At 42.9% G+C, this 25,957-nt stretch overlaps 1 protein-coding gene across 1 annotated transcript in view; it reads right to left on the bottom strand.

Annotated features, from left to right (window-relative positions):
• ADHFE1 (alcohol dehydrogenase iron containing 1) overlaps positions 1–25,957 on the bottom strand; it is a 34,712-nt gene that overhangs the window by 7,271 nt on the left and 1,484 nt on the right. Inside the window, exons 2-13 of the mRNA XM_058528797.1 lie at positions 19,973–20,010; positions 18,117–18,160; positions 16,772–16,825; positions 16,436–16,590; positions 16,094–16,290; positions 14,477–14,554; positions 13,099–13,204; positions 9,589–9,741; positions 7,672–7,770; positions 4,709–4,787; positions 4,431–4,527; positions 1,609–1,766 (exon numbers count right to left, since the gene is read on the bottom strand). Of these exons, the coding sequence (XP_058384780.1) occupies positions 1,609–1,766; positions 4,431–4,527; positions 4,709–4,787; positions 7,672–7,770; positions 9,589–9,741; positions 13,099–13,204; positions 14,477–14,554; positions 16,094–16,290; positions 16,436–16,590; positions 16,772–16,825; positions 18,117–18,160; positions 19,973–20,010 (1,258 nt within the window). The remainder of the gene's footprint in view (positions 1–1,608; positions 1,767–4,430; positions 4,528–4,708; positions 4,788–7,671; positions 7,771–9,588; positions 9,742–13,098; positions 13,205–14,476; positions 14,555–16,093; positions 16,291–16,435; positions 16,591–16,771; positions 16,826–18,116; positions 18,161–19,972; positions 20,011–25,957) is intronic.

The following is a 25,957-nucleotide window of genomic DNA, read 5'->3' as shown; positions in this document are numbered from 1 at the left end:
ATCAGGGAAACTGGTGGCCAATAGGCCATGTTTGTTTGTACATTGAGAAATCAGGGAATTCAACACAAACATCCAGATTGCCGATTTTTCTTGAAAATTGGAAGTTCTACCAACCCTGGGACTGGAAGTTCTGCTTGGAGACAATAAATTGTAGCTGCAAAGAGACTTACCCAAGGAAATGGGTCATGTGCTTTCCAGTTCACCAAAGTCCCCACCATTCCCTATTGCCTTAAATTACTTTGTTCATTGCTATTACCTACCTGGCTCCTGGGGACCTATGGGTCTGTAAATCCAATCCATACAAATATTATCTTACATGAGTGGTGAGGTCTTCAATATTCTAAGCACTTGCTAAGTGGGGAAGAAGCTAGTGTGAGGCCTTGCTTAATTGGAAAGAGGTGAGGGAAAAGCACTGTTACTTGTGGTTTGCAGGACGCTGTGTGAGTGGATATTCCAGCTGTGAACTCTGTTCCAATGTCAGGGATAGATCCATGAATGCCTGAACTTTGGGCAGACGTGCCTTATCCTCGTATCTTCATAGAGTTTAAGTGATCCTTGCCTTTCCATTTTGGGCAGGAGGACTAAGTGAGCACCCTGGGCATGGTGAACATGGTGTGGTCCATAAACCAAGCGTTCATGGCTCTGGCTCTCTATTTTATGGTGAAGTGCAGTGAACAACGTCTTGGTCTATTAGGATCTGACGCTATAGCACACAGGTATCTGATCCTAAATGGAAGAGAGGTCCAATGGGGGATAAACGCTCTTCATGAGAATCTTGGGAGGGGAAACTCTACATCTATTATGATTCTACCAAATAAAGGATAGCAGCTCAGTTTAAATTCTTTAGCAACATTTAAATAAATGAAATAAGACCCAAAGTGACACAGATATGTACACATATGTGTATGTATAAAATATACAATCTCCCAAATATGTTAAAAAGTGATTTTGTAATAGTCTTATTTAAAGGCCATGTCTATTCTTTTTCTTTTTTTTTGCTAAGGAAGATTCACCCTGAGCAAACATCTGTGCCAATCCTTCTCTATTTTGTATGTGGGTCGCCTCCACAGCACGGCCACTGACGAATGGTGTAGGTTCTACACCCGGTTCAGAACTATGACCCCTGAAGTGAAGTGCACCGAACTTAACTGCTACGCCATGGGGCTGGCCCCAGGCCATGTCTCTTCTTCATAAAATAGTAGGAATTTGTAACTCTTTATAATGGGAAATAATATTAGTGGCCCTTTTGGAAGAGCTTTACATAGTTTTATAGCGGACTCTTAAAACAACAGAAATGGAGAAAAGGGAAATTTTGCTAAAGCTAAGATAAATTTGGTTGTTTTTGCCTTGAATTTTTATAAAGGATCCTTTCAGTTACATCATAAAAGCTTCACATAAGCCACACAGTTTTATGGAAGAATTTAAGGTGAAGGAGCCTTGGCCCCTTCCTGCAGGGGAAGGGGAGAGCGGCTGTCTGGTCTGGAGGAGACTTGAGAGCTGCTGGAGGACCCCTGGGTTTCACCTCCCCTAACATGTCCCAAACAGACCATGTCTTTCCAGCAGCTTTGCGCTTCTTAGAAGGGAGTGAGGATGTGCTGCGTCTCTTACCTGGGGCAGTGTACCTTTCACTAATGTGGGGATATCGGCCTTGGAGTAACCAATGGCAGCTAGGCCATCGTCAACATCCAGATCGAATAAGAATTTCCGGAGTGTGTCTGCCAAAATAGGCCCGGCATCTGGGATCCTTGCAGTGCGGGTGTCGGCTCCTAGAAGACACAAAGCACTGACTGTAGAGAGAGGGGAGGAAGCAGGCCCTGGGTGTAATTCAGTCACAAGATAGCTGAACATATAACCTACTGCTGGCTCCCTGACACTGAGGACAAGGGCACTGCTGTGCCTTCACATGGAGGCTGGCCCAGCGGTCAACCCCACAGAAGACAGATAGGCCTGGCCAGCCTGCGGAACCCGGCGAGCCTCTGCACAGAAGTGGGCTGGGGCGGCTAACTTGGCTCTCACATTTCCAATGGGCTGCTCGCCCTGTGTGGTGGGAAGAAGAGGAACAGAGCCAAGAAAAGAGGCACAGGAAGGAGACAAAGAAAGAAAGCTGGTGTTCAGATGAGGAGGAAGAAGCATTTGTAGGAGGAAACACAGCTTATGTAACTTTCAAGGCTTGGAATTTGCTGACATCTAGAGGTATCTGTGTTGAATATCTTTTCTCACAGCAACATCTTAGGGAAAGAAGACAAACTCTTTGCAAACACCTTGTGAGACAAAGATATATTTAAGTACAAAAACTCCAACATTAACTGCCGAAAGGAGGATAATGACAAAAATGGATTATGTCTGGCCAGGAAAGAAAATATTTCCTCTCTATAGTTAAAACTTTTTATTTTGGAGTCTGTTGCCAAAGGGCAGGGCAGGTTCTTCTAAATAAATATTACAGAACCAGTCAGGCAGAACCAAGAACATGAAGACTCTCAGAAAACAGGATTTAATATGTAGACAATAATGATATCGGTGAAGGGAGAAGAAGGTTGCCAAGGGTTGGAGATCTGTAAGGGCAGAATTTGGATATAATTAATAATTAATACATGAAATCATAGAGATGTCAATCTGGAAGAGTCCGGGGGTTCTGCCCCCAGGCAGTGTAGTAGTGAAAGTTCCCAGACGGAAAGAGCTGATCAAAACTCTTAGCACCCCTGCCCTCGACTATCTATTCTAGTCGAATACATTCACTGCCAGGAAGTGAAGCACTCCACGAACAGAATGGAGTATTGTTTATTATCCAAAATGCCTCATAATGTAGTCCAAGTCCACTGTCTCTGTATTGTCCAAAAGGAGACTGGAATGCACGGTTCACCTCCATGCTGAACCACATTATTAAACCAGCATTAACCTTTCTCTTGTAGGACAGCGAGAACTGTTTTAGTAATCCAGGAAAAGGGATAAATAGAACCAGATACAGGGCTCGTTGGAAGAGCAGCTGGATGGAAGGTAAACCTCGCCTGACGAGACCAGTCTGTAGTCCACAGCGGCAGCTAAAATACGGATTAGGTGGAGAGGCGACACACGATTCAGGGCTTATGAGATTTCATATTTCTGGGATTGCTGCCATAAAACACACCATCAAAACCTCTGGGTTTCCTATGAAATGTTTTAGAAAAAAAGAGAGGGTAGGAAAGAGAATACATTGGTATAAAGCTAAGAAAATCTAAGATCACATAGAGAATCAAAATATTTAATGGCTAAGTAGGGAATAATATTAAACAAAATTTCCTATGCAAGAAGAAAGAATTGGTGGGTTCTTCCAGCCCATGTTTTGTCTAACAGAGGAACCGCTTTCTTCAGTAATTTCGTTGGTTGCCTGGAATGTTAGCTTTAAGTTCTCTAAGATTTTCCCATTTACCAAAAATCTAGCCTACTATTTGGGCTCCTTCCTATTTATGCTGTTTGCATATTTACAAAGGCAGCTGAGTCCCAACAAATGGCTGAACAACATCCTCAGTCCAAAAGGGAAAAGGGATACAAGATCCTTGGTACAGTCGGCAGCATATTTCCGGCAGCATGTGCTGGGGAATCACGCCGTGGGCACTGTTCCTCCGCCCTGGGTTTCTTTCATTAACATTCCCAGCACAGCACTGGGAACTCTGCAGACTGCCCAACGCCAGAGTGTGAGAGAGAAGTGGAGGGGAAGCGGCAGAGGGATGTCTGTGGTCATTCCTACCTTCTTGCAAATAATCTCTCCAACGGCTGGTGCTAGAAGAGCATAATGAAGTTTTCTTTTTAGCCTTTCCCTTCCTACCCTAAACACAAGTAGAGGAATAGATGTTTTCAAAGTTGATCAAATACTCAAGTCTCCTTAAAAGAGTTCTCGTCTCAGAAAAACACCAAAATTTTATTTAACCGAAAGCTATCCTTAACATAATTTTATTTCCTGTAAGATCCAAAAGGCATTGTGGGTATCTTACTAGAGACATTATTTATTCCACAGAGCAGCAAACAAATTCTTCTTTGGGGATCTTTTTATAAAGTTCCTCATTGTTTGGATTCTCTATAATTGGGAATTTACTGTTAGTTCCTGACTTAGATTCAGATTCATTTTATTACCTATTAAACATAGCAAGAGCCAATTATAACATTAATAGTATACGAAGAGTTTCACTTTCCTTAGGGATAAAAACAGTGGAAATAGTATTACTACAAACTTAACATTAGCAATATTTGGCTCCATTGCATTATTAATAGGCCATTAGAGACAAAATTACAGAATTTTAGTGCCAGACAGGACTTTGGGCAGGTCACTTACATTTTATTATTAAACTATGTCAAAGCAACATTTATAGGTACTATCTGTTATAGTTTGTCTTCAGAAGCAACCCTAGGAAATGCTCCGTATATATGGTTACAGATTTACGAGTAATGGTTCATACCCAATATTTCTGCTGTTTCCAGGTGCCTCTCAGGAGACATTTGTGCCGTGAAAGTGAACACTGCTGGGGAGGTGAGCACCACAGAAAGGCCGTGAGGCTGGAGAAAAATAAAACATGGTGACTGACGGGGCAAAGCTGGTCTTTAACCTGCATATTCTAGATATTAAATTACTTTACCCTGTAATCAAGGTTACTCCCAGTAATCAAGAATTGACAAATACATTTATGGAAATTGCAAAGAATATAAGATCTAATTAAAGAATTTATTATGATTTTACCACCAGTGGGTGATCCACATTATAATCCTTTGCTTTATATGTCTTCACTAAGCCTGAAATTGGGTAAGACATTCCATGGCTAGAAAAGAAAGAAAGTCTTTATGTTGATGTATAGATATCAGAAATTTAAGTTAACAAAACAAAGATACTCTCATGGAAGAGCCCTTCACAGCCTCTCGACACTATCATTATCTCAAAAAATTACACATTCTGTTTTCTTTGATATAAGGATATATTTCGATGCATTTGACATTTGATTTATCATTAACTAAACCTCTGAAATGTTCAAATTCAAATGCTCATAGAATTGTATGCCATTAAAAAGTGTTGATGCAGAAGTTGCTCTCCAAACACATTGGTTAACCTTAGCATCTTGAAGAAACTGAGAATTCACTGTGAAATTTCTTTAATAAGCTTCAGAGCATGCATTTTCTATCTTGCTCTGCACTGCCTTGGCAACACGCTCCTGCACACGCTGACGATGTGGGTGGGAGTTTTATGAGCCAAGATGTGCTGCACTAGACATGCAAGCTTGACCTGCTAGTGATCTGTCTCGCCAATAATTGATACATACTTTCAAATGTTCCATACTAATGGAGTTGAATCATAAATGATTTTTCTAGCCTGAAAGGCTATCAAGAAAGGGCACCATGATTTTTATTTGTGGAGTTTTCTTGTGGTTTATTTTAATGGAAAAACTCTTTATATCTTCTTGAATTCTTAGTGAACAAATAGGATAATATCATAGTTTACTAGATGACTGAGAAGATATACATTATAGAAGTTAATATATTTACAATTAATATATTGAAAATGAAATGCTTTACAATAGCAAAATGGTCTATAAGTCCTTGAATGTGGGTTATTGGATGACTTTGTGCTTATTCACCAACGATTTACATTTTGTGAAGTATTTTGGTGAACTGTAGGATTACCTATCCAGAAAAAAGTGCTCCTTGCCTATCATCTTTCAGGAGGCAGATTGGAAGCTATCGGTTCTCTGATCTGTTGGGTACTTAGGAGTGCGCTTTACCTGTCTCAGTTTCCACAGTAGTTGGAAATTATTGCTTAGTGTGCTTTTATGACGTGAAAGCGTTCATATAGCTTTCAAAAGTACCTAATAATATCCAATATTTTATTTTGACTTAACAGTTGTATATGTTCTTTGTAAAAAATAAAAATGATCCATAATCCTATTTCCTCAAGATAACCATTATAGAATATTTCCTTCTAGTCTTTTTATGCATATCTTTAATTTATGATCACATCCAGCATACAGTTTTAAACATTGCTTTTGTTACCCAATATTCTTTATAAACATTTTCCCATATCATTTTCTATTCTTCTAAAACATTATTATTTTTTTGTTGTTGTGAGGAAGATCAGCCCTGAGCTAACATCTGATGCCAATCCTCCTCTTTTTTTTTTTGCTGAGGAAGATTGGCCCTGAGCTAACATCCATGTCCATCTTCCTCTACTTTATATGGGACACCGCCACAGCATGGCTTGACAAGCAGTGCGTCAGTGTGCGCCTGGGATCCGAACCAGTGAAACCTGGGCCGCCGCAGCGGAGCGCATGCAATTAACTGCTTGCACCACAGGGCTGGCCCCTAAAACATTGTTTTTAACAGCCTTATTTTATTCTTTGAGTACTGCACTTCAGTTAACCATTCCCAAACTGTTAGAAATTTAGATTGTTTCCAAAATTTTCAATTATAAATAACAATTAGGTGAATATCCTTAAAACAAAATTCTTAGATCATATCGTGATTATTTCTTTAGGCTACATTTCTAGAAGTAAAATTAGTGGGTCAAAGGGTATAAACATCTTTCAAGCTCTGGGTGGATTTTGCTCACTTGCTTTTTAGAAAGGTGGTGCCAATCTATGCTTCCCTCAGCAGCAGAGTTTGAGGGTGACCATTTCATCGCACTCTCCCTAGCAAAGACCTATTCTTAATTCCTAGTGTTCACTGGTATTCAATTTTAAGGCAACATACAAATAACGTTCTGATCAAACAGATTAATTCTGGGCTATTGACAAAGATTTTTATCCTTCTCTTTTTGTGAGAGATTAGGAGAAAAAAAATCCTGCATTGAGGTTTCAAAAATCCATGACACATGGCGAAGATGTGGAGAAATCAGAACCCTAATCCACTGCTGGTGGGAATGTAAAATGGTGTAGCCACTGTGGAAAACAATCTGGCAGTTCCTCAAAATTTAAACATAGAGTTACCATATGACCCAGCAATTCCATTCCTAGGTATATACTCAATAGAAATGAAAACATATGTCTACACAAAAACTTGTACATGAATGTTCATGGCAGCAGTATTCATAATAACCAAAAAAGTGGAAAAAACCCAAATGTCCATCATCTGATAAATGGATATTTGATATATCCATACAGTGGAATGTTATTTGGCAATAAAAAAGAATGAAGTACTGATACATGTGTAGATGAACCATGGAAACATTATGCTAAGTTAAAGAAGCCAGACACAAAAGACCACATATTATATAATTCCATTTATATGAAATATCCAGAATAGGCAAACCTATAGAGACAGAAAGTGAATTAAGACTGCTTAAGGCTGGGGGGTACAGGAGGATTGGCGGGTGACAGCTAAGGGGTATGAGATTTCTCTTTAGAGTGATAAAATGTTGTAAAATTGATTGTGTTAACGGTTGTACAACTCTGTAACTATACTAAAAACCACTGAATTATATATTTTAAATGGGGAAATTATATAGTGTGTGAATTATATTTCAATAAAGCTGTTAACCGAAAAAAATCTATGACTCAATAAATTACATTTGAATTAAGAAAATATTATAGGACCCTAAGTTAAATTTCTTCTTTCTATAGCATATTTAAATCTTATCACTTGTCCTAAATCATAAACATTAAAAAAATTTTTAAAGCAATAGCTTAGGTGAAGAAATAAAATCTCGAATTCACTCACCACAGATGAACACCAGCATTTCCAAAGCCAATGCCAGCAAAAGCACTTGCCAAGTGCATATTAGACCTTGCTTCAAGATCATCAGGATTTCTGACAGCCCTGTGGATGATATAAATACCTAACAATAACACATCAACATTGGTATTTCCTACTCTATAAAGAGTCGCCTTAGGGAAAGATCTGGAAAAAAAGAAATGCTACTTGGTAGGAAGAAAAATTAGGCAAGTTATTCAAATGACGTCTTGTTTTCTAAAGGAAAACTGAAGAGAAACATATTTTCTCATCAACGGTTTCAGAAAGGCATAATAAATACTCCGTCAGGGTGCTCATGTGATAAAAGTGCCAGAGGAAGCAAAGCACTGACCCTTGGACTGTGAGAGCTGCTCTAGGAAAGTGCCCTGAGACTCATTCTTCTTCTTCATCTGTCAATGACCTTGACTGCAGCTGTGAATGGACTTGGAGTAAACATATACTCAGAATGCTCGGGGTCCAGACTGGTTCCCTGAAGTAAGTCCCTGTCGCCTGGGGCTACCTGCAGGCCAAATGCGGCCTGACCAGCCATCTTTCTTTCTGTGACACTGTCCCAAATCGGACCCACTGGAGGCCTCTTTTGGTATCTGTGGAAACTGCACGTTATTTTAATATTTATTATTGTGGAAGTGGGATGTTATTGTAGGACGAGACTTGCTTGCTCTGTACGTCCCCAATGCCACTTTGGAAAAGCAAATTCTCAAAGGCCCCTTTCAGATGCAGCTCAGCCTCCCTGCACATACTGCTTGGAGACCCTGCCCCAGGCAGGAAGCCTCAGACGGCCAAGCATACCACTTCTCACCTGCTTTTTTGCGATTTTGCCTGGACTAATGCTTCCTGTTGTGAAATAAAAGTGCCACAGCCTTTTTTCTCCTTTCATTTGGAATGGTCAGGCGTTTGTGTCTCCTTTCCAAAACCCAATGTTAGTTCGTTATTCCCCAAATAAAAAGATGAGATGGCAGATGATGGGGCTTCAAACTTTCCTCTACCCATTTTACCCCCTCACTTCCCACTGCTGCTCTGCAAGGTCTTCTGTCAAACACACTGGCCGACCATTCCCGTTATCTGTATCTGCTTGTACGCAGTCAAATGCTGCTGTGCTCCCTGAAGGTCTCCGTGTCCCTCCCCTGCTCTACTACAAAATGCAGTCCAAGTCCCGTCCCCAGTGCAGTCTCCAGCTCAAGGCGAGAGGAGGCACCGGGCTCACATCTAGGCCTAATCTGCCGTGTTCTTCCCCTCCGTTGTATAAGTACAAAAGTGGGTCCGACTTTGCATATGTCTTAATGTCTCGGGGATGAGCTTTCATCTCTAAGTATATCTTTGCTCTCTCAGGAGCCTATTATGGCTATGTCATTCATAAACCTTTCAAAACCAAATTTTAGGAAAACTTTTATATCTCCTGGGACAGACAACTCTACATCTTTCTTTCTTCAATTTAGTTCACGTGCATTTGCACCAGGAGTCGATTTCCTGTGCCTTTGGACAGGGCCTGGACAGGCACAGCCAACATCTGCCTCATTTCTCATTTCTGCCCTTGGTAGCCAAATCTCAAAGGATATCTCCCCTCACCCTAGCTTTGGTTCTGAGGCTTTGTTGAATAAACCTTCTAACTGCATCCTTCATAAATCAGGGGCTCAAATTTTGTCCCCTTGCCAGCCTTTGCCTTTTCAGACTGAAGGATCCAGTTTTCGTCTGTCTTCCAGTGGCTTCCTCCCCACCCTTTCATCCCTCCGGAGCTTCCTCGTCTCTGGTACTTCTCAGTGTCCACTGACTGCTCTTTTGGTGAACAGGCTTGCTCAGGATAGTTCAGGATCCGGCGCACGACATTGTCTGTGAGGGTGGAATGTGGATTTTCTTTTCTGATTCTATCTCCTCTGGGCCACATACCTCTTCAGATACTTAGAGACCATCCGTAGCGCGTGGACTGCCCAAATGTCGCTGATTGGGTTGCTGCCCTGGTATGTTGGCCGTGTGGTGGGATTGGAAGGGCAGGGGCTCCGCATGTGGTAGGGAAGGGCAGTGTAGGACTCCAGGGCATGGCTAACAAGAAACATTTAAAATACACAGGTTGAAAGTGTTGGCTTCCTTCTTTCCTCCATTCAGACTATAAACTGTCTTGGAAACGTTCGGTACTCACTCCACTGTGGATATGCTACGTAGCAGTGATAACCACAATACATTCTACTAGTCAGCCTGGTGTCTACAAGAGTCATCACTTATTACAGAAATTAACACAGTGAAGTTTATATTAACAACACTACAGTGTTTTTGACCAGTAAGTATAAGATTACATATGGCCCATTCCTGGTACAAATAGATCTTTATGATGTTGAATTTTTAAACATTTGAGTCATGAAGAAAAGCACTGAATCTAAAAAAATCAGTTCCTTGTAAAATATATATACCATTTTTTTTACCTTATATTGATCAAATACCATATTACCCAAGGAGGGTCATAGTTACACTAGCCTCCTGTTAAGCGTCTGGTGCAGTGAGGGAGAACACAGACCCTAGAGTCAGCTGCCCAGGTGTAAATCCTGGCACCAGACCTTCTCGCTGCAGGCCTGGGGGGCGGGGGAGGGGAGTGGTCACTACTCTCCCTGTGACTCTAAGATGGGGATAAATAATAGTATGTCTTCATGGTGCTGCTATGAAAATTAAATGAATTGATACATGTAAAGTACTTAGAACAGTGCCTGGCACACTGTAAAACTTATAATTCACCATTATTATTATTATTACTTGGCCTGAAAAAAATCCAATTATTTTTTCTTACATGCCCTAAACTCAGAGTTGGCTATTTCAAGAACCAGGCTTCAGAGTTTCCTCCACCTGCTGGCCTGCCATCAGTTCTAGTTAATCAACTGAGAAGATGAGACTAAACAAGACCATCCAGATGAATGATGCATTGAGAACACAATATAATATGAAACATTTTTTGCATGAACTATAGTTTTCAGTCTTAGAATGGAGAATTTACTCTCTTTTACATGTGAGAAACAGATAACATCTTTTGAACAAAGCATTAGAACTTTTTTTCAATTAGTTGGTAGATGGATACTATGAATTTATGGTTCAAAACAGGGAATCTGTGGGCAATGCAATAATGAGGTGTCCACGTGGGGAGGACGGGGTGGCGATGAGTCCACTGAGGTGCAGAGCCAGACCTCTGCTCTGCATGCATCTCGATTCTGAGCCCAAAAGCTGATCTGTCTCACAGGGGCACCCTTGCTGAGCTGAACCCACAGAAACTATGTGGAAAGCCTGAAAGTCTGATAATGGATTTACAACGAGAAATGTAACTGCTGAGGGGGACAGACACCTGAGTCTTCCATATGGCATCTTTTCTTGCCTTTGGCCAGTCCTATGGATGCCAATTTATGATTGGAAGGCCCATGGAGTCCTAACAAGGGGAATTGCCTCCAAGGTTGAATATACGGGAATGTCCATCTTCAGAATAGACCACTGGGCCTCAGGGGCAGATTCCTCAGGCCAGGCATTCTCTCCCTCAGACAGTAATTGGAAGGGCAACTACCATCATTCTCCTTTCTTCTGAGTCCCCTCCCCACTTTGATTGACAGTGAAGTCTTTGGGCCTATGAGTCATTTACTTAAAAGTGACTGCTTTGGTCCATTATATACTTATTATGCAGTTTCCAGTTAGGGAATCTTATTTCCCTCATTTCCAAGTTATTAAGGGACAACTCTTCAAAGTACTGACAACACTGATGAGGACGGAGTTGGACTTAATTTTCTCCAGTTTCTTGGGAGGCAGCGTAACGTAGTGAGAAAAGCAGACCAGGGACTTGGGTAGACCTGGATATGAATCCTAACTCTGCTGCTTCCTGCTTGTGTGAACTTCATTCAACAGATATTAACTGAATACCTATGACGTTATGGTCACTGTGACAAGGGGCAGGGATACAGAAGCGAGTAAGATGGTTCCGTCTTCGCCAATCTCACAGTTCAGTGAGGAGATGGGCATGTGAAGAGAGAGATGTCTCACAGCAATGTATAGGCCAACCAATGGGAAAGAGCAAAGGATGGAAGGGTCAGTTATACTTGAGGAGAGGGAAGGGGAGGTCAGCAAAGGCTCCATCAAGGAGAGAATGCTCCAGTGGAAATGACAGATGAGTTCCCAAGCAGATAAAGGGCTAAACACTGGGGACACTCCAGAGCCAAAGGAATTTGGCCTTCGGACATTAGATGTGGAAAGACTTGTAAGGCAGAGGTGTACGTATGTGCGTGTGCATGCACGTGTCAATGTATGATGGTCATAGTGTACTCTGAAAGCTGGATGAGGCTAGTATGGAGGACAGATGGAAGGACTATGGGATGGAAGCAGGGAGACTGATGAGGAGACACTGCAACCATCCAGGCAAGAGCTGGGGCAGGCCTGAACCAAGGTGGGAGCAAAGAGGCTCGAGAGGAGGGAGCAGATATGAGAGATTCAAGCAGGACAAGAGATAGGATCTGCTGGCTGGGCATGGGCATGAGAGAAAGAAATGCATACTGATTCCTGCTGCTCACTAAGTTAAGCGACTCAGGAGGAGAAGCTGTGAGGTGTAGAGGGGATTAAGAGAACGATCAGATTTCATCAAATTTAAGATGCCATGCGTTATAAGATGCACCATTTTAAAAAATGTACCAGAGGAAGAAAACTATACTGCCATGCCACAGATTTTAAGTTATGTTCTGATTTCAGGATGGTAGAATGCGAAAAAATGTGCATGTGCAAATGGATGAAATAGGGTAGCTTGGGTCAATACTGAAGTGCCCGTGGGACTCTGTGAGGCTGCTGGAACGAATGGCCTGGAGCTCAGGAGAGGTCGGTGGTAGAAACGCTGGGTAGGGAGCCACCAGCTCATGGCAGCTGAGGCCAAGGAAGCACACGGCAATGACTCTGGGCGAGTTACTAAGCAACTCAAAGCCACTTTTCTTTTTCGTACAGAAGAGAGCTGTGGTGAAGTGAGGCTGCGTGTGCAGTGCTGACATGGTGAGCACAGGCCAGCTCAGGAAATGTTAGCTCCCTTCCCTGCCCTCTTCCGTGTTGAGGCAGCCCTGGGAGTTCCCTGGGTAGTATAGCCGTAGAGGCAGGTGTTGTGGGTCTGAGACCCTGCACGCCAGCTCCAACTGCTCCTTTTGCTGAGTCCCTGTGGCTGCAGCTGTTGCAGCGTGGTCCATCCTGAACAGCAGGTTTGTGGCTCACCCAGGACCTCACCTAGTCACCAACCTTCACAGCTTCAGTATTTTCACCCAGGAAAGGGGATTATGACAGCCAAGCTGGGGTTGTCATGCAGTGCTAATCAACGAATGCTTAGCAAGTGCTTTCAGCAAGAAAATACTGTTTATAGGCCCAGGTACTGAAAAAGCCCTGCCCAGTGGCACCAGTACCTACCAAAGCACATCGAAGCCGCTGTTGGCGACCACCCGGTCAGGCATGTGCAGGGTGTGCAGAGGATCGATCAGTCCCAGCGTGGGCTTGATGGCTCGGGAAGCAATGCCTAAGACAGGGATTTTCAATAAAGGCTATCGGTATGGATACCATTTGAAAAAGTTTAATAACTTTAGGATGACAAATTATCCTAAAAAAAAAAAACAAGATAAGATTTATTCTCATGTAGAGAGGCAGCAAGGAGGAGTGGAAAGAGATTGGGAGTCAGAAACCTGGGTTTTTCAGTGCAGCTGAAGGCTCCTTCTGGTTTGCAAGAGCCAAGTGTGCACATCTCTTCCCAACTCCAGGTTGAGTGACGTCATTGGCTATGGTGGGATATTTACACCACCGAAGTCGGCAAACAATGCAAATCAGGGCTTATTTACTAATTAAATTCCACAGATCTGGTTTACTAGCACACCACTGATTTGGGGCTCTGCTCTGAGACTTACTGTGTGTCTTTGGGTAAGTCACTTAGCCTCTCTGAGTTCTGTATAAGATTAGACTCTGACAACACAGGGCTTCCAACCCTCACAGAGCTGTTGTAAGGATCGCATTAGATAATATTATGTAAAAGTCTTTAAAAAACTGTAAGATAGAATTTAAGTGTTGATTACTATTATTATTATCTTTAATAAGGTCCAAGGATAATGTAATTTAATTTTGAAAAGAGACGTCACTATAACTGTGCAGCTGAACGTCAATTTATTCTGCTACAAAGGCCTGGAAGAAGGATATTAGGCCAGGCTCAAGGAGAGAGAGATCTTTACCATTAGCTGAGAGTCAGAGAAGAAAACAGGGTAAAAATGACAAAGAAGATGGAAAGCAGAACAGTGGTTACTTGGGAATGGGGCTGAAGGGACTGACTGGGAAGGAGCACGAGGGAACTTTCTGGAGTGACGGGAATGTTTTGTATCTTGACTGCGGTGGCGGTTACACGGGTGTATATATTTGTCAAAATTCACCAAACCAGACTCTTAAAATGTATGCATTATATAAAAATTATACCTCAATGAAATAGATTTAAAATGTAAAAAAGATGTCCAAGAAAGGAAATCACCATTTATCATTGACATACAGTCACTAACTTGGGCAGAAAAACAGCCAATCAAGATTCACAGCATTTCAATATCCTTTTGGAGGTAATTCTCCAAAAGAAGTTTATCAGATTGTTTCATGTTTTTATATCTACTTGGAAAAAGAAAGAAAACAGGTATATGTACATACCCTTTCCTTAACTCCATAACTCCTTGATTTTTAAATATTAGGATTAAAGAAAAGAGGGTGAGGTTGATAAGTAAGAGAAAGAAATAAAAAAAAAATTTATGGGCAAAGTTCTTACCAGTTTTTACTTTCAACTGTTCATAGTCAAAAATGGCAACTCCGGTAGTTTCACTGCCAGTTCCTGAGGTAGTTGGGACTTGAACAAAATAATGTTAATTTTAATAAAGCAACTAAATAAAGGTCAGTGGAGATACATAACTCAGCCTTAGGAAATAAGGAACAAAGTTAGCGAAGGAAGCTTTGCTGCCCCCGTTGCTCACCTGATGTCTGTATATATACTAACATGCATGTATGCTTCACATGTACGCCTGTGTCTGCATTAACACACATGTTTAACATGTATGTGTGATGGCAGTGTCTGCATTAATACACATGCACGTTTAACATGTATGATGTATGTGTCTGCATTAACACGTATACATGTCTAAGAGGTATGTGCTAACTTTGATGTGCATGTGCGATACCTGTATCTGTGTTAACATGTATGTGTGATGTCTCTGCCTGTGCTGTGTATATATGCCTAACATGTATGCATGATGCCCATGCCTATTTTAACATGCATGTATGTTCAACACGTATGTGTGATGCATGTTTCTGTGTTAACAGTGAGGAGCTCTGGGAACTCAGGCTCTTCTAGCAGCTGCAGCTGGTATTCAGACACAGACTGCTTGGCACCTCCAGTAAGAAAACTCATATTTGTCACCTCTAAAAGACATCTTTATTCCCTCTTAGCAGCAAGCACAGTAACGCTCTCCCTTTGCTGGGCTCCGCGGTTTTGTACTTCTGTCAAGTCTCTAAACTTTACTAATCACCCCTCTGTGTGATGCTGACACAGTTTCACTGGAGGGTTCCATTTGCCAGACATCAATTATGCTGCTCCCTGCTGATCGCTCATTCATGTCAAAGCAGTTCATCTGCCATCAACTCTCTCCTACCCCATCACAGGCCTGTTCACAACGGGGGCAGCAGAGGGGGAGAAGAGAGAGGATGAAACTTTAAACTGGTATTTTCCAGTTACCAGTTAGTGCATTCTAGCTATAAAACTTTAAACAGCAATACGCTAACAGCATAAATGAGAGGGAAGAAAAGACTGAAAGATCCCAAGGTCTGTGTGGAACAGATGACAAGCTATTCTGGTTTGGATTTGCGTGTCTCTGCCCGAGGCAGCCACAAAGCAGATGTCTCCCAGAGGGATGTAGCCATGCTGGCCACATGGCCCAGGGCAGAGACAAAGCCCCAGGTCAGCTGAAGAGCCATTACGTGGAAGAAAGCGTTGAGTCAACACCAGAAAAATAATAGCAAATGTTCCCCTTAAACTCTGGTGGCTGGCAAAAGGGGACCAAACAAAGAGGAGTTAGGAAGACAAACCTGCCCAGAGAGGGATCTAATAATATGTAAACGAGGAGCTTCCCCTCCACCCCACAGAATGACTTCATAGCTTAAATCTGCAAACTTTCCTACCACTGACCCAAACTATTTCTATCTTAGCAACAATGAAGACCAGAATTTTAAACATGAATGAATTGCTATCTGTTTTGATCTCCAAACAAGGTACTACACTGAAATGAGGAAATCAGAAAGCTTTGGAAACATATACCCTAAAATTACTGGCTTGCATCTTTCGTAAAGCCATTTGCCAATTACAAAACAAAACAAACAAACAAACGGTCTTTACCTGCAATCAGAGGCTTAAGAGGCACAGACACAGGCTCTCCCTTCCCAATGGGGGCATTGACATAATCTAGGAAATCAGAGTGAGGGCTGGACGCATACAGATTAGCAGCTTTACAGGTGTCCATGGTGGAGCCACCACCCACAGCAACGTAGGCATCAAAAGCCCCCTTTTTGGCAAACTCAATAGCTTCCATGAAGCTTGGAGAAGGGAAAACAAAAGCCATTATGTCATATTTTTCAGAAATAAGTTGCCATGCCATTAAATAAGACCTGGGGCAAGTTTTAAGCAACAGTGATATGAGTTGGCTTCCACTTAAAGTAAATAATAACAATAAAAAAATACCTTCTGTCAGTTGGTTCCACCCTCACATTGTCATAAACCTTAAAGTTTACGCCATTCTTCACCAGGGAATCCATAACTATTTGTACAGGAGGGAGCTGGGAGAGATTCCTGTCTGTCATCAAACAAACATTTTTAGCACCCATGTTTTGCAGGTCCTACAATAACAAAAATAATGTATAAGTTAGGTTTGATTGAACTAGAACTGTAACAGACTCTTCTGGCAAACTTAACATTGTCCATGTTTAAAACAAAGGACTCAACTGTTTTCACTTTGCATTTGTTTTAAAAGATATATAACATTTATAGTAGAACACTGTAGAAATCTTAAATACTTGCCATGCCTACTTCCTTTGTAACTCCTGCTCCATATCTAATATTTGAAACAGCCATCTGGAAAAAAAAAAAAAAAACATTTAGGTGTAGGCTATATTAGAGAGTTGGCCACTCCATTTCTAAAATCCGGAAATGGTTCCTCATTGTCTAGAGAATAAAGTATACATTCCTTAGCATGGCCTCCCAGGTCACCCCCCACCTGGCCTCAGGATCATCACACTTCTTTAAGCAAAACTTGGCTCCAGTCACATTGGAATTACTTCTCTTTTCCTAAACACAGCATAAACTCTCAATTGCTCCCTCAGCTTGAAATGTCTGCCTTCCCTTGCCTCCACACCTAAATCAACTCTCAAATTTCTTCTTATTTTCCATTTTAAATGTTATTGTCTGTGCATTTTTTGCTCCTTCATTCACTCATCCACCCATTCATCTATCCAACCACCCTTGCATGCAGGTATGAATGTATCCACCCGTCCACCCATCCGTCCATCCATTCATCCATCCATCCATCCTCTCATCCAACCAACACTACTGAGTGCCTCCCTCGGCTCTGGTAATACAACTATGAACAAGAAAAACCTGGCCTCACAAAGTTCACAGCTGAGAAGAGCTTTTATACTGATGGATGATGGGTCACTTTTGGCCCAGAGACATGTTTTGTTTGATCCACATTATGTTTAAATTTCTTTTTTTTGAATTGGATAATAACTCTTAAAAAAGATTAAAAAAAATCCAATGTGACCGTCAGGATTTCTCTCTCTCTTGCATAATCGGGCAACACCATTTCCGCATTGCGATGCGGCAGCAATCATGTGGGGCTGAGTATGGGCCGCACGCTTCCCATGGGCCAGTGCTCTCAGAGAACTCAGCACGGTCCTCACCCAGCCTGTTCATGGAAGGGTTAACTGTCAGGACCCCTGGTGACATTTTAATTTATGACTCCTGAACTAGAAGGAGGCAGGGATTTAAACAAATAGTTATATAATTACAGTGTGATAAAAATTCATCACAATTAATTGTTCCTTTATTTTTGCTTCAGAAGATTACTTGGACCTCTTTTGGGACTGTTATAATTACGAAACTAAAGATGATTTAGCATACAACATATACAAGTTGGAGAGTGTGCAGAACTGTACAGAAGACAGTATTCTAACTATTACTTATGCTATCAGAAGATTTACACTCCATTATCCTAACAAGGTACTTTGCTAAATAGAGCCTGATCAAACAACGAGATTAGGGAACATCAATTAATAACAGATTTCAACGAGATAATAATGCATTAGCAAAAGACTCTAGCTGTATTTTTTTCAGGTCATTCATAAAAGAATGGATTGATTAAATCTACCTCAAAGGCATAATCAGTTGTTTTTCCAGGTGGAAGTCCAGGAGCTAGAAATGTAAAAAACTAGCATCAGAGTAGGCTTCAAACACAAAGCAAAAATATTGTTATTTGATAGTAAATTGGTATTCCATCAGTGAACATAAGCATATCCCTTGAAGCTGAAAATATATTTTGCAGGTTTCACTGTTGCATATTGAATTAAAATTAAATCTTGCATTTTAGGAGAATGTAATGCTAACGATGCTGATTGTATGAAACTAAAGTTGTTTAAAATATTTTCTCCACTGAAATTAAAATATACTTTTGAAAATGTGCAAAAATCTTCTAGAAAAAAAACCATCTAGAGTTGGGTTATTGTTAGAGAACAACTATCAGCAAATTCATTAATTAGAGTCTTGCTTATATTTCTTATAGCAAATGTAATAATTTGTTTGAATTAAGATTTTTTTTCCACAGAGGTTACTTATCACAGTAAGATATTTATATTTTTCAAGCTTATACCTATGAAAAATTTAGTTTTCTTTGTGAAATTTAATAAAAATTTTTATAAACTGATATTTCTTTGCAAAGTATCAGGTTTTATTGCGGCAAAAATGATTTTCTGTCATATTGGAACAACAAGAGGGCTCCACTTAATGAATTTTATCCTTGTTTGTATCTACTTAATTGTAGTCCTTGTCAGTTGTAATATTGAAAAAAAGTCTACAGAACAATTTTCAATACTTTTTTTTTTTTTTTTTTTGAGAAAAAGAGACTACAGCTAGACAATAATCTACGTTCAGTTCTCTGGGGGCAAAGGTATCCTTAATTAAAATTCAAATTTCTTGATCCCTACAGGCTTTAAAGAAATAATCTATTACTCCTGTTACTAAAGTTTTGGAAAAGACATAAATTGGGTCTTACAAAACGGTGAGATTATCTTTTTCTAAATTATTAATTTTATTCCCTCAAATAGGAAATTACTGATTCTTTGTTGAAACCAACTAAGAATTGGAGAAAACCAGCTGAAGACTAAATTCTGCATATGTCCATGAGGGCCTGAAAGGCTGGGCTTCTGACTAGTGGATGGCCATTCACCACCACGAGGTCCCCAGGTTTGTCCTGAAGGGTGAGCCACACCCTTCTGTGGGCTGGGAAAAAGCCCCCAGTTAGTCTGTCTGTTCTCAACAGGCTTCTCTGTGCTTCGGATCCTGTGAGGGCAGGCCCCCTCTTTCCATCTCTTGCCTCACAGTTTAGATTTGACCTCTTCTTCTAAGAGGTAAAAGCAGTTTTTGTGTCAGTAATTCATGTGACATTCTGAGGACACACTGAAGCCACAATGAGCTTCCTGCTGCTCTATGGACAATGGAGTTGGTAAAGATTAAGACATTTGTGGGCACTGAAAACGTTTGTCATTATTTTTAATTATTAAGAAATAGAACGTTATTTTAAAAATTGATAGAAACAAGTTTTTTCCTTCAAGGAACCACCTTGTTCTTTAGCCTCTTTCTTTTTTGAGATGTATCAGAACCTTCGAAAGATTTCATCTTGATTAAGTTTGTTTGATGAACTCAGACAATCTTAACATCAGTGCCACCATTTTTAGCTTTGGCAAATAATTCTATTTAAAATGGAAAAACATTATAAATAGCATTAAATATATGTTTGAGCCAAACACATAATCAGCAGCATATATTCAGCTAACATCATATAATTAGAACTACATATTATCAATTTCAAGTGACAAGGCAATCATTTTCATCAACCTTCCTCTCACATATACTGATTTTCTTGCTTTACACTTTGCCTAAACGTATTATAAGTGCCAACCGTGGATACTGAAATTGTGGCTAGTTTAAAAATACAAAATGGGTTATTACCTTGGGAGTAAGTATGAGAATGAGTTGGGCACTGGCATCTAGAGAAAAGAAAAGAAAAAAAAAGATAGAAAAAAATGGAAAGTGAAACTAGAAAACCAAAAGACAAGAAGCCTTAAAATAACTCACAATGCATTCTTTTTTTTTTTTTTTAAAGATTTTATTTATTTATTTTTCCGCCAAAGCCCCGGTAGATAGTTGTATGTCGTAGTTGCACATCCATTCTAATTGCTGTATGTGGGACGCGGCCTCAGCATGGCCGGAGAAGCGGGGCGCAGGAGAAGCGGTGCGTTGGTGCGCGCCCGGGATCCGAACCCGGGCCGCCAGCAGCAGAGCGCGCACACTTAACCGCTAAGCCACGGGGCCGGCCCTCACAATGCATTCTAGTCTTAAGATGCTATCAGAGTAGTAGCTATTGGCAAACACTGGACAATAGAAACCCCCCCACAAATCACCATGGACGAAAAGTTGACTCAATCTTTCCAGGGCTGTAGGACCATTTTTTCACGAATTATTCAGGCGGTTCTTAGTAAGTGCTTGCCTGCGGGGAGCAGAGATGAGCACTCTGGGGATATAAATACGTTTAAGATGGGGTCTTACTAGGTTAGGAGCTTTGACCAAATTGACCCAAGGTTAACTACTCGCGCTTTATCTCCCATCCCCCACAACCCGGGAACTTTCCTTCTATTTTCCCATTGTCTTCAATCAAGGGCTGTAATTTTTCTTCAAACAGCCTGTGGGCCCCTTCCTCCAGGAAGCCCTCACTGGGCCTGCAGGCCTCGCTCGTCACCACCTCGCGCCTCCATCCTTTCTCTGCCAAGCTGCAGCGACCGCCGCTCAGGATCCGCGTGCTGGTCCCCTCCCCGGGCGTGTCCGCCCTCACCGCCACCTAAACTGCGCTCACATCTCACCCAACCCTTCACCTCTTCCCAGTTCTCAGTCCACTTCTCCACAGATTTTCCACGTTCTCCTTTTCTGAAACTTTCCCTCCCTTGGCTGCCGTATCCCTTCCCTGTCCTGGCCGCCTCCTGTTGCTGGGACAGTCCCTTCTCTGGCTCCCCTTTCTCCTGCTCGCTATCCCACTGGGACCTTATCATAGGGGGGCTCCAGCAGATACGTGAGTGCATACCTCCCCTTCCCCCCATCAAATGTGGAATGAAAACATCTGAGGGGGAAGATGGGGAAGGGAGCAAAAGGGTTGAACTCAATAGCGGTCAAGATCTCAAAAACTGCGAATTGCGAAGTCAGACGCGGGCAGCGGTGCGAGCGCGCCCACGAGTCACGGCTGCCACCTGGTGGGCGCCGCTGGGAACGCCAAGCGCGGAGACAGAGCATCCGGCGGTCTAACCACTGCGCGGGCTCCCGCGGGGAAAGGGAAGGAGGCAAGGCCAAGGTGCTGTACTTCACAGGGGGGCCTTACTTTCGAGGGCTTTCCCTGCCTTACGCCCGCCCTCCAAGGACAAGAAAAGAGAGGCAAAGGGAAGAACAAATCCAAACGGAAAGCTTTTCAACGCGCAGGACCGTGGGCGCACAGGCTTCTTTTCACCCCTCTCCCCTTCTCTTCTTATTTTCTATTTTTTAAGCTCTGAGGCTACCTCACTTCTTTTCTACTCCTTCTTATTTGTGGTTTGAATCCCATCCCCTCTTGCCTTCTCCGGACCTCCATCTGTCCTGTATTTCCTAGTCTTGCCCCTCACTCAATCTGTGTCATCATTTTTAAGAGTTTCATGCTTAAAACTCTCAACCTCTTGTCCCCTCTGGCTTGCTCACTCTCTGGTTAACCCTTCCGGCCTACAGTGGCTTGGCTGAAATCTGGCTGCTGTCTCAAGTCCCAGCTTTCCTGCTGTATCCTCACTTCTCAGACCTCCTAGCCCCTTGCTCTCACTGCATTGACACTGTGAGCCACCCCCTCCTTGTGTAAGGGAACCACTGTTCTTGGCTTCCTGGACTCTCTACTCCCCTGGGTAGGGTGAGTTATTCTTTCTCTGGTTACTTTTCCACTCTGCCCGCTCCTTAAGTGCTGGGTTCTATCCTGGGCTCACCCCTCACCCTTTATAGACAACCATGCATCAAGGCCTCAAATATTTCTCTACTCAAATGCACCCTCTTCTCTGGGGCCCTCTGCCACTCTCTAGTTCCAGTGTCATCTCTCATCTGGATTGCTATGGAGCTCCTAACAGGCTTCTCTTGGCTCCACCTTGGCCACACTGTGGTCAGAGGCATAGTTCCAATGATGTCACTCCCTTGTTTAAAAGTACTTCAATCTGGCCGGCCTGGTGGCCTAATGGTTAAGTTTGGCATGCTCCACTTTGGCGGCCCAGGTTCGTGGGTTCAGATCCCAGGCGTGGACCTACACCACTCATCAAGCCATGCTGTGGCAGTGACCTATACAGAAAATAGAGGATGGGCACAGGTGTTAGCTCAGGGCCAATCTTCCTCACCAAAAAAAAAAAAAAAAGTACTTCAATGGCTCCTCATGGCTCTTAGGATAAAGTTCAGACCTGGCCTTGCCTCACTGGCCCTGCTAATCTCTCCAGCCTGGCCCTCCATGTCCGGGGTTGAGCTCTTGAAAAATTAACTTTGTTCTTTTCCTTGAATGGGCCACACACTCTCTCTCTTGCCCAGAACTTTGTTCTTGTTATTTCCTCTGCCTGGAACATCCTCCCCACCCTCCACCTTCTTCTGAATAACTAGTCTTCTTTCTTGTGTCAGTTCAGATGTCACTTCCCCCGTGTGGGTCTTCTCTTAGGCCCAAGGCCCTGACAGACACCCTCTCTCTGTGGTCCTTAGTATCCATGCCTCCCTCCCCATTAAAACTGTTACCACACTGTATTGTTGGTGCCGTTCTCCGGTTTCCACCTGCCTCTGGATTGTACCCTTTCTCACAACTTTATCCGCAGCAGCTAGCACAGTGCCAAGTGCAAAGTAAGCTCCTGATACTGACTGAAGGAATGAGTAAATAAATAAGTGTAGACATTTAAAATCCCCTGACCTTCTCTCTTTTTTTTTTCCTGGTGTAACAAGACATGGAGCCTGACCTGGGGAAGGGAGCATAGGCTGTGGGTTCCCCCACCTTCTCAGGATGGCCTGAAACCACTGATGGGCTTCTCTGCATTCCTTCTGAGGAGCAGAGGAAACCATGTAGAGCAAGCCCCTCATCTACCCACCTTCTGGCTCTGGCCCAGTCATTTTGGCTTTCCTCCTGGTATCAGTCCCCTCCCAGTGCACTAAATCTCAGTCCTGCTCATCAGACATCACTACCAGCAGTTCTTCTTTCTCCTGCATCATCAAAATTTCCCTCCTATTAGATCTTATCCATCAGCATGAAGATGTTATTTTTCCTATATTATATTAAAAACAAACGACAACCTTCTCTTGTCCCTCTTCCCTCTCCTGTTGCTGCCCCCACCTCTCCTTCCCTTTGGCTGACTATACCTGCTCTCTCTAATTTCTCTTCTCCCATTCTCTCTGGAACCTCCTCTGAGTGGCCTTTGCCCCACGCCTCCACTGAGAAGCTTACCAGGTCACTAATGCCCTCCACCTTGCTAATACCCTGCTCCGTTCCTAGTTCAGTCCTCACCTTACTGGCCCTGTCAGCAGCATCCTCTGCTCACTCCCTCCTCCCTGGACACACTGTCGTCCTTTGGCTTCCAGGACACTGCTCTCTGGTTTTCTTCCTACTGCACTGGCTGCTCCTGGCCTGGTTTCTTTTCGTACTCTTGACTCTGCGTGCTGGAGGGTCCCCGGGTGCAGCCTGTGGTCCCTTCTCTTTTCTGTCCACACTCACTCTCTGAGGGACCTCACCTGGTCTCATGGCCTTGAATACCTTCTATGTTGAGGACTTTCACATTTATCTTTCTGGTTTAGGCCTCTCTCCTGAACTCCAGCTTCACCTGCCTACTCGACATCTCTGCTTGAGTGCCTATTACACATCTCCTTTTCCTGCCTAAGACCGAGCTCCTGTTCTTCTCTCAGAGCCTCTTCCCTATCCCAGTTTAATGGCAACTTCATCCTTCCAGTTGTTCAGGCCAAAAAACCTTGGGGTCATCCTCGGCCACCACCACCTGGCCCCCAACGTCTCTGATCTCACCTCCCCCTCGCTCACTCTGCTTCAGTCACCTTGTTCTGACACAATGCCAGGTATGCTGCACCTCCAGTTACCTTCCCAGAGAGCCACGTGGTTCACTCCCTCCCTCCACTGGTCTTTCCAAAGCAGTCACCTTCTCAGTGAGTGTGGTCAGCTGAGCCCCTGAAGATCTTAGGGTCCTAATTCCTGGAACCTGTGAATGTTACTTTATATGGTGCATATAAGTGAGACTGCAGATGTGATTAAGTTAATGATCTTGAGAAGGAGAGATTGTCCTGGATTATCTGAGTGGGCTCTATAAGGGTGTAATCACCCTTATAGGTGATTGTAATCACAAGCACCCTTATAAGAGGGAGGCTGGAGAGATTTGACACAGAAGAAGGCAATGTGACCACTGAATCAAGATGCTACATTGCGAGCTGTGAGATGGAAGAAGGGGCCACAAGCCAAGAAATGCGAGGAGTGCAGCTCTAGAAGCTGGAAAAAGCAAGATAATGGATTCTCCCCCATGGCTTCTGAGAGGAGTGTGGCCCAGCTGACACCTTGATTTGGGCCTGGTAAAACTGATTTTGGACTTCTGAACTCCAGAACTGTAAGAGAATAAATGTGTGTTGTTTTAAGCCACCACGTTCATGGTAATTTGTTACAGCAGCGATAGGAAACTAATACAGTGAGGTCTTCTCTGACCATCTTCTCTAAAATTGCATCCCCTCCTCCAACACCTCATCCCCCTTTACTTTCTCTTTAATATCTATCAACATCTAATATACTCTAAGTTTTACTCACTAGTTTATTGTCCACCCCACCTGCCCCAGGTGCACACGTAAGCGCCAGGGCTGTGAGGCTGTTTTGCTCCCTGCCGTGCCCCAGGGATGAGGACACTGCAGAGCTGCAGGGACTGTGATGTCCTTCCTCCTGGGCTTTCTCCCACCTCTTTGGCCTTGCCTCCTATCCTTTAATGCTTTTCCTCCATTCAAAGTGCAAATCATTTGCAAATCCAAATACCTAAGGAGGCCGGCAGGTAAGTAACAGCAAGGCGAGAGCTGTCAGTGCAGCTGCTGTGTGGAGTGAATGGTGGGCTGCAGCGGGGTCTCTCAGGAAGGTGGAGTGCTCACTCTGTCCAAAGGAGGTGGCCTCCACTCCACCTTAGCCCCTGCAGACTTTTCCCAGATGAAATGTGGGCCCAATGATGCCATTTCCCAATTTCCCATGATTTTTATCTGAGATTTCCCACTTTTTAAATGCTTACTCTATTAAAAAAATAAACATGCGCAGAACAAAGCACTGTTTTGCTACTCCTGCTCTAACAGTGCCCCCCAGGACTTCATCCTTAGCCCTTTTCTTCAGGTTCACAGTTTGCCAAGGTCTCTGCTTCCACACCGGTGTTTCAGCTGTCCTCTATACACATGGATGAGTTCCCAACTCGCTCCTGAACTCCAGAACAATATATTCAGTTATCTGCTGGAGGTCTTCATCTGGATGTACCTGAGGCATGGCCAACTCAAAATGCCCAAGACTAAAGTTATCATCTTCCTCCTAAAGCTCACCCTCTTACAGTCCCTATCTTGGTAAACAGCCCCACTGTTCACCTGATGCCCCAGCCAGAAACCTCAACTTCTCCCTCTGTTTCACTAATCAGACATAAAATCCTACTGATTCTAACCAACTCCTCAATATTTCTCATATCTACCCTCGATACCAGCTGCCTCTCCTTGGTGCTTGAAGCCATGCCTTTTTAGCTGGAGCACTACAATTACCTCTAATCTTTCCTCTCCACTCTTCACTGCCACTAGAAAGCTCTGACATAATTCTAATCATGCCACACTCCTTTGTTGTGCAACCATTCCAAAAACACGTTCGGTGTGACACTGGTTCCAAGGGATATGAATGGTGTTGCTAGA

Source organism: Diceros bicornis, chromosome 33 (genome assembly GCF_020826845.1).
Source record: "Diceros bicornis minor isolate mBicDic1 chromosome 33, mDicBic1.mat.cur, whole genome shotgun sequence".
In the NCBI taxonomy this organism is placed as follows: Eukaryota; Metazoa; Chordata; class Mammalia; order Perissodactyla; family Rhinocerotidae; genus Diceros; species Diceros bicornis.
Note: the sequence above shows the minus strand (reverse complement) of the source record. Positions and strands in the feature narration are given on the sequence as shown.